Here is an 8,264-nt window from a genome sequence, read left to right as displayed (position 1 = left end):
GGTACTGGGGAGATGGTGGTTTAGGTTTGGTACTGGGGAGATCGTGGTTTAGGTTTGGTACTGGGGAGATGGTGGTTTAGGTTTGGTACTGGGGAGATCGTGGTTTAGGTTTGGTACTGGGGAGATCTGCCTGCGTGGTTTAGGTTTGGTACTGGGGAGATGGTGGTTTAGGTTTGGTACTGGGGAGATGGTGGTTTAGGTTTGGTACTGGGGAGATCGTGGTTTAGGTTTGGTACTGGAGAGTTGTGTTGGTGTGAGTTGTGCATTTCTGGCCAGTCAGACGCTGAGTACTTCCAGAAGGAAGTCACATCGCAGGGGGAGCAATGAAGCAATGGCCACTTAGCATTCGCATGCCAGCAGCCTCCACAAACACGCTCCCCTCACAGGAACAAGGCTCCAGGCTATTATGCAACATTTCCTCTGCATTTAAAAAGACCTTGCAAAACACAGCAACCCACGACAGTAGCATCTATGTACCTGAGCTATGCTACTATCAGTGTAAAACCTATTCCGTACTCAGGTGAAGACAGGAAACCGGGAATTGACTCTTCCACATCTCTTAGTTTAGTAGAGTAGAAGCTCGTGAATATTGAATGTACCAGGCCACTAGGTGAGCGGATGCTCTGGTGAGCGGAAGGCCTTTTCCTTCACGGCGAGGCATTCTTAGAAGCAGAACAGGATGAAAAACACATTTTGACAGGGTGCTTTATAAAAACACATTTTGACAGGGTGCTTTATAAAAACACATTTTGACAGGGTGCTTTATATTCACAGTAAACAACGGCAAGAGCTCTGGACAGAGCACGAGCCAATACACATGAAACAGGGTGGGATTGTGAAATGACTTAAGCAGCTAAATAAAATAAGTAACCTTATCTACCAGCTAACTTGGTGGTCCTATAGAGTCTTCGTCCATCTCATGGCTTGGTAGTGATTCAGTGATTCACACACTGATTCAAGACTCGTCCATACTGTCATAACGTCATGTTTGAGGTCAGTCGTCTCTCTCTCACTCGCTCTGTGAGAAGCGTTACATCCTGTTGATGCTTATGAGCCATCCTGTTATTGGTTTTAACCCATGTGAGTTTGTTGCACACGTGGGAGGTCAAACCTGCTTGTTGATTCTTCTACAGGGTGACCCAGTCACACAAGTACAATGCTTGTTAATTAAGGAACATTCTCTCGGGTTCTGTTGACTCGTTTTTTCCCCTTCATGGAAAATGAATCTCCTGTAGCCTACCCAAAAGAAAATAAATCTGTCTTTATCACATGGAAAGACATCTTAAAAAGTTTGACTTTAATTTCATTATCATATACAGTACATCAAGAAAAAAGCTCTGCTTTAATTGGACTGATTTCACTCAAGTCTCCATAAAGGTCCATCTATGGTACTGACCTACTACAGCTACGCCCTCAGCACACACACACACACATCTGGGCTGTTACCATGTTACACTTGATAAGACTGGGGGAGGGAAAGGCAAGCAAGACTGCCCCCTATTGGCAAACAGGGGAACAGTGCGTGCCATTGCTACAAACAGATTGTATATTATTGTAATAAGGCATTATTCATACATCACAGACTTGGTTGCAAATAGCACTTGGACATTTATAACCACTAATGATTGAGTGACAGAACTCTCAGCATTCACTATTTTACATAAAAAAAGACATAGAAATTGTGTCCGATTTCATTTGTTTCCATGTGTTTCAGAGGTGTTATTTTTGTGATGAGCTAGCAGGAAGATGGCCGCCCCTCAGTAGATGAAGAGGACCCGGGTCCGAGGGAGCGTGGAGAAGGGGTCGGCCATTCGGCGAATCTTGGCGTAGTTGATGAATCCCCGGAGGAAAAGCAGGAAACCTGGAGGGGAGGGAGGAGGGAGGAGAGAGGAGGGAGGAGAGAGGACAGAGGAGGGAGGAGAGAGGACAGAGGAGAGAGGAGGGAGGAGGGAGGAGATAGGAGGGAGGAGACAGGAGGGAGGAGACAGGAGATAGGAGGGAGGAAAGAGGAGACAGGAGGGAGGAGACAGGAGAGAGGAGGGAGGAGGAAAGAGGAGACAGGAGAGAGGAGGGAGGAGACAGGAGGGAGGAGGGAGGAGATATGAGGGAGGAGAGAGGAGAGAGGAGGGAGGGAGGAAAGAGGAGACAGGAGAGAGGAGACAGGAGGGAGGAGACAGGAGAGAGGAGACAGGAGGGAGGAGACAGGAGGGAGGAGAGAGGAGAGAAGTAGGGAGGAGGCAATGCTGACTTTTAGAAACACAATGTTTACTCTCGTCAAAAAGATAGTTTTACATCATTATTTTAACATCATTGGATTTAGAAACTCAGTTTCCCAGCTAGCTACTTACCCAGAACCAGGAAGACCCACCACAGCCAGTACTGCCCATCGAAATACCCGGGGAAGTACGTGGAGAACTGGTGACACCAACACATCAGTGATCAGTCAACTGGTCTAAATGAACAGGAGCTACTGTTCTCTGATCTTAAGATGGCTGAGTGTGTGTTTTATTGATCTTACCCGGACAATCAGGATCCACTTGATGAGTGACAGGCCGAAGCCTGAGATGGCCCCGTAGCGTCCGGCCGCAGACGTGGTCAGACAGAAGGACAGGAAGAAGCCGATCCAGTTGAAGAGGAATGCCACTGCAGAGAGGAAGAGGGTCTCCGGTCACTCAGGCTTTTAAATGAGCAGTTTTATTAGACTAACGTCAGGAATCTATCAGGTGAGATGTGAACCTATCAGGTCAGATAGGACAGGGCTAGAACACAGTTATCAGAGGGAAGGAGAGGGTTCTAGAACATAGTTACCAGAGGGAAAGAGAGGGTTCTAGAACATAGTTACCAGGAGGGTTCTAGAACACTTATCAGGAGGGTTGTAGAACATGGGTTATCGAGAGGAAGAGAGTTCTAGAACATAGTTACCAGGAGGGTTCTAGAACACCCTTATCAGAGGGAAGGAGAGGGTTCTAGAACATAGTTACCAGGAGGGTTCTAGAACATAGTTACCAGGAGGGTTCTAGAACACCCTTATCAGAGGGAAGGAGAGGGTTCTAGAACATAGTTACCAGGAGGGTTCTAGAACACCCTTATCAGAGGGAAGGAGAGGGTTCTAGAACATAGTTACCAGGAGGGTTCTAGAACACCCTTATCAGAGGGAAGGAGAGGGTTCTAGAACATAGTTACCAGGAGGGTTCTAGAACATGGGTTATGGAGAGGAAGAGGGTTCTAGAACACAGCAGTGCACTTACTGAAGAAGGTGAGCATGAAGACGCCATCGTTCCCTATCCTAAGTTGGTCGGCGTCCTCAAAGTCGTCCCTGGCCACAAACTCATCGTCCTGCCGACAGACACAGAGACGCACGCCGCACGCGCAACACAGCAGAGGTTCAGAGGTCAACGAAACAATAAAGTACAGATAGATAGAGCTGCCAATGATGACCACTCCAATGATGAACACACCACACGCCTGTGTCTCCTTGGTCAAAGTCATTAGTTAGCTGAGATTTTTGACTTTCATTTCTGAGTGAGATGTTTCATTTTCATACTGAAAGAATAAATTAGACCGGTTGATTCCTGTCACTGTACAACCTCAAATGCTTTGCATTCAGACAGATAATACAGCCTCTGGAAGTGAATGACTATATGAATCTATGTGAATGCCACACATCTGGTCTACGACTACCAGGCCTACAGTGCTCTACTGCAGCTAACCATAACCCCTGACCCCTAACCCCTAACCCAACATCACACGCTACCACTCCACGCCATTACCTCCTGTGAACTTGGAGTTACATCATCAAAAGTCGCCATCCGTTCCCTGTGCTGAGTGCGAGCAATGAGTAGCGGAAAAAAACACAGACCAGCAATCAAACGGGAGGCAATGCAGCACATTCGCCACTAGAGGGCAGAACAGTGCAGCGGAGTCTCGCCAGACACAAGGACAGGTTGATTGGCTGTCTATCTGGGGCTGGGCGTGAACATAGAGGGAAAGAGACAGGTTGATTGGCTGTCTATCTGGGGCTGGGCGTGAACATAGAGGGAAAGAGACAGGTTGATTGGCTGTCTATCTGGGGCTGGGCGTGAACATAGAGGGAAAGAGACAGGTTGATTGGCTGTCTATCTGGGGCTGGGCGTGAACATAGAGGGAAAGAGACAGGTTGATTGGCTGTCTATCTGGGGCTGGGCGTGAACATAGAGGGAAAGAGACAGGTTGATTGGCTGTCTATCTGGGGCTGGGTGTGGCTGCTGCTTGTGGCTGGCACTTATTACCATTCATTCACCAAGGCCCAACCTAGACATAACTAACAGAGCCTGTGCCTGCGTATCTACAGATACAGCAGACATAACTAACAGAGTATCAATAAACAGCTGGTGGAATTTGATAGTGTATACAACTGATTCAGATTCATTTGGGGATAGTGCATACAACTGATTCAGATTCATTTGGGGATAGTGCATATAACTGATTCAGATTCATTTGGGGATAGTGCATACAACTGATTCAGATTCATTTGGGGATAGTGCATATAACTGATTCAGATTCATTTGGGGATAGTGCATACAACTGATTCAGATTCGTTTGGGGATAGTGCATACAACTGATTCAGATTCATTTGGGGATAGTGCATACAACTGATTCAGATTCGTTTGGGGATAGTGCATACAACTGATTCAGATTCATTTGGGGATAGTGCATACAACTGATTCAGATTCATTTGGGGATAGTGCATACAACTGATTCAGATTCATTTGGGGATAGTGCATACAACTGATTCAGATTCATTTGGGGATAGTGCATACAATTGGGGATAACAGCCTCCAGATCACCAAGTGTGATACAAAAAGTATACACCTATAATGGTAAATAGTAAATAGTATGCTTACGATCATACAGATCTGAGGAGAGTAGTGCAGTAGCCTCACCTGGCCCTACGCTGACCCTAACGTGACCCTACCCTGCTGGCCAGCTGACTGGCAGAACACACACGGCTCACATCCTGAGGAAACAGGAAGTCAAGCGCCAGGCTGAAATGCCTCAGGGTGCTGGGTCAATGAGTTATCTCTGGATGTTTGTGGTTGTGTGTGTGGGTTGTGTGTGTGTGTGTGTGTGTGTGTGTGTGTGTGTGTGTGTGTGTGTGTGTGTGTGTGTGAGTGCACACGTACTCACCCTCCCAGCCACCAGGGGCACCGCAGTCTCAGCCTTGGACCTCTCGGCCTCATCGTAGGAGGGCAGCGTCGTGGCTACGTTGTACGATGGCGGCTTGGGGAACCCGCCATCCTCTTTGTAGTCAAAATAAGCTGAGGAACACCAGGGTTGATGCGTTAAAAGGACACTTCACAACACCAGAGAGGCCCAGAGAGCCAACGATGTGATCATCAACACTAACGGAAGATATATTTCTTCCATTCTTTCGTTGCATAAAATCCCGTTACATTTTCGCAACGGAATTTTTTTTAAATGGCGTCTGTGTTTAACACAGGATTAGGAAAGATCATATACTCCATTTCATGTGGTAATCTCATTCCAGGTGCTGTTGTTTTTCAATTCTTTACACAATTTAGCCGCCAGTTAGCATTTTCATTGTGGTAAATCACAGTTTGAAAGTTGACGATGGCCCTCCCAACTGAACGAGATAAAACGGACAACTTTCTAAAGCTCGTGATAAACACAGACCTTTTATTTTTAGAATTCCCTATGGAGACTTTACCCTCGACTGTGTTTCAGGACAACAAAATGGCAGCACACTTTGGCTCTCTGGAGGACATGGACACACCAGCCACTACATTTACATTTATCCCCACTCAATAAACCTCTGCTGATCTGTAGTCTGAGTCTTGCCTACTAGGCTGAACCTGCATCTGGGGAAACGGCCTGTGAAATAATATTCCCTTCAACTACTATAAAGCCATGGAGCAAAGCTGCTTTCTGACAATAGAGACTTTCGTGGACTTGACCCGCCCTACTTTGATTCAGGGTAACGACCAACGTCCCTCCGAGGGTAAAGAGACAGGTAATATAACCTTTATAACAATTATAGTTATTATAACCTCCTCGTGTGCATGTCTGTAGGCCTATGTGTTTGAGTGCATGCGTGTTTGTGGGTGCGTAATTGTGTGGTGTGTGTGTGTGTGTGTGTGCATGAATGCGTATGTGTATGTGTGTGTGTGTGTGTGGCTTCTTTACCTGCGTTATCTGCTGTCACGCTGCTGTAGGGGGGCGGGGCGTCGGCTGCTGCCGCCTCAGGCTCCTCCTCATTGGCTAGCTGGTCGAGAAAAAACAACAGCAATCCAATCAATGGCCAGGGCTAGGATATGATTCAATCATCCCTACTTAGTGTGAACCAATTAATGAACTAATTAATCCATACAGAGCACCGAGGTGAGTCTGTGATCAGACAGACACAACACAATGTATATGTAGGTGAGGAAGACGTCAGTCATGTGTAAGAGCTAAGTACTCTTGAAATAGGCCAGACTTGCATTAGGGGAGTCTAAAAAAAATAAGATTAGCAGCAAGATCTTTAAGCAGCAAGATCTTCATGGAACGTGATCAGCGTCAGAGAATGACATGTGACAAAGGACCCACGCACTGTCACGCCTGACCAAAAATGACCCATTTGACACCAAATGACACCAAAAATGACCCATTTGACACCAAATGACACCAACAATGACCCATTTGACACCAAATGACACCAAAAATGACCCATTTGACACCAAATGACACCAAAAATGACCCATTTGACACCAAATGACACCAACAATGACCCATTTGACACCAAATGACACCAACAATGACCCATTTGACACCAAATGACACCAACAATGACCCATTTGACACCAAATGACACCAGAAATGACCCATTTGACACCAAATGACACCAGAAATGACCCATTTGACACCAAATGACACCAAAAATGACCCCCCTTCACCCAAATGGAGACGGATCCACCACGCCTCACATGACCTAGATCCATACACAGACCCACCCCATGACAAGCACACACCCATCCGGTTGTCCCTTTTAAAAAAAGATAATACAAATAAATAAAACCATGATATTTTAGCACTCACTGGCAAGTTGTCACCAGTTAAGACCGATAGGATGTAACGCTGGGTAGCTCATTACTGTCCTCAACAGTTACAAACGTCCCAGATGTGATTAGCTAGTCCTAGCTCACGCTAATCACAACTAACATTAGCATCACCACCCATCACAGAACCAAACACGAATGATAACTAACCTTAGCTAAATAATAATAAACATCATCTAGCTATCATCCCAATGCTTTAAGGTGTTTTTATGATGTTGCCATCCAATCTTCCCAAGCTAAGCTATGTGGATGAGGCCTAGCTAGCAAACATCCAACTCAACAGCAGGGTTTTCCGAGGCTAACGCTAGTGCTACCGAGCTAGCATTAGCATTAGCATTAGCGTTAGCGTTAGCATTAGCATTAGCTAGCGAGCTAGCATTAGCATTAGCTAGCGAGCTAGCATTAGCATTAGCATTAGCTAGCGAGCTAGCATTAGCATTAGCTAGCGAGCTAGCATTAGCATTAGCTAGGCCTGTCTGTCAACGGCAGGCAAACAAACCTGTCTTCACGACAAAACGCTTCCTTGAGTTACCTGCAGATATCTGGCGCTCGGCTCGGCCATTTTAACACGAACAGCTTTAAACAATCGATGGAAAAACGGTTGTCAGTCCTCCAGACAGGGATTAACCGACTGTAATAATGGAGATAAACTCTCTCTCTCTCTCTCCTCACTCCCACTCTGCCACTGTGAATGACGTCAGCACGCATGCGCTCTGCTGCCCCCCCACGGAAAACAGGTTGGTTGGTTTGTTCTGTTCCATGGAAGAGATCCACTATCTCAGTTGTATGCACTATCCCCAAAGAAATCTGAATCTGAATCAGTTGTATGCACTATCCCCAAAGAAATCTGAATCTGAATCAGTTGTATGCACTATCCCCAAAGAAATCTGAATCTGAATCAGTTGTATGCACTATCCCCAAAGAAATCTGAATCTGAATCAGTTGTATGCACTATCCCCAAAGAAATCTGAATCAGTTGTATGCACTATCCCCAAATGAATCTGAATCAGTTGTATGCACTATCCCCAAATGAATCTGAATCAGTTGTATGCACTATCCCCAAATGAATCTGAATCAGTTGTATGCACTATCCCCAAATGAATCTGAATCAGTTGTATGCACTATCCCCAAATGAATCTGTATAGAATCACAATCGGATTTTATTGTTAT

The 8,264-nt window shown here is 45.9% G+C and overlaps 1 protein-coding gene across 1 annotated transcript; it reads right to left on the bottom strand.

Annotated features, from left to right (window-relative positions):
• Positions 1-1,276: 1,276 nt before the first annotated feature.
• LOC311308786 (NEDD4 family-interacting protein 1-like) lies at positions 1,277-7,782 on the bottom strand. The gene is made up of 7 exons (XM_084437830.1): positions 7,627-7,782; positions 6,184-6,262; positions 5,167-5,297; positions 3,249-3,336; positions 2,519-2,643; positions 2,349-2,415; positions 1,277-1,861 (listed from the first exon to the last, which is right to left on the bottom strand). Exons 1-7 carry the CDS (start codon positions 7,654-7,656, stop codon positions 1,758-1,760), a joined length of 624 nt encoding a protein of 207 aa, XP_084293956.1. The 5' UTR covers positions 7,657-7,782; the 3' UTR covers positions 1,277-1,757.
• Between the last annotated feature and the right edge of the window lie 482 nt (positions 7,783-8,264).

This window comes from Borostomias antarcticus (assembly GCF_949987555.1).
Source record: "Borostomias antarcticus genome assembly, chromosome: 1".
NCBI lineage: Eukaryota > Metazoa > Chordata > Actinopteri > Stomiiformes > Stomiidae > Borostomias > Borostomias antarcticus.
This window is presented reverse-complemented; position numbering and strand designations above follow the sequence as displayed.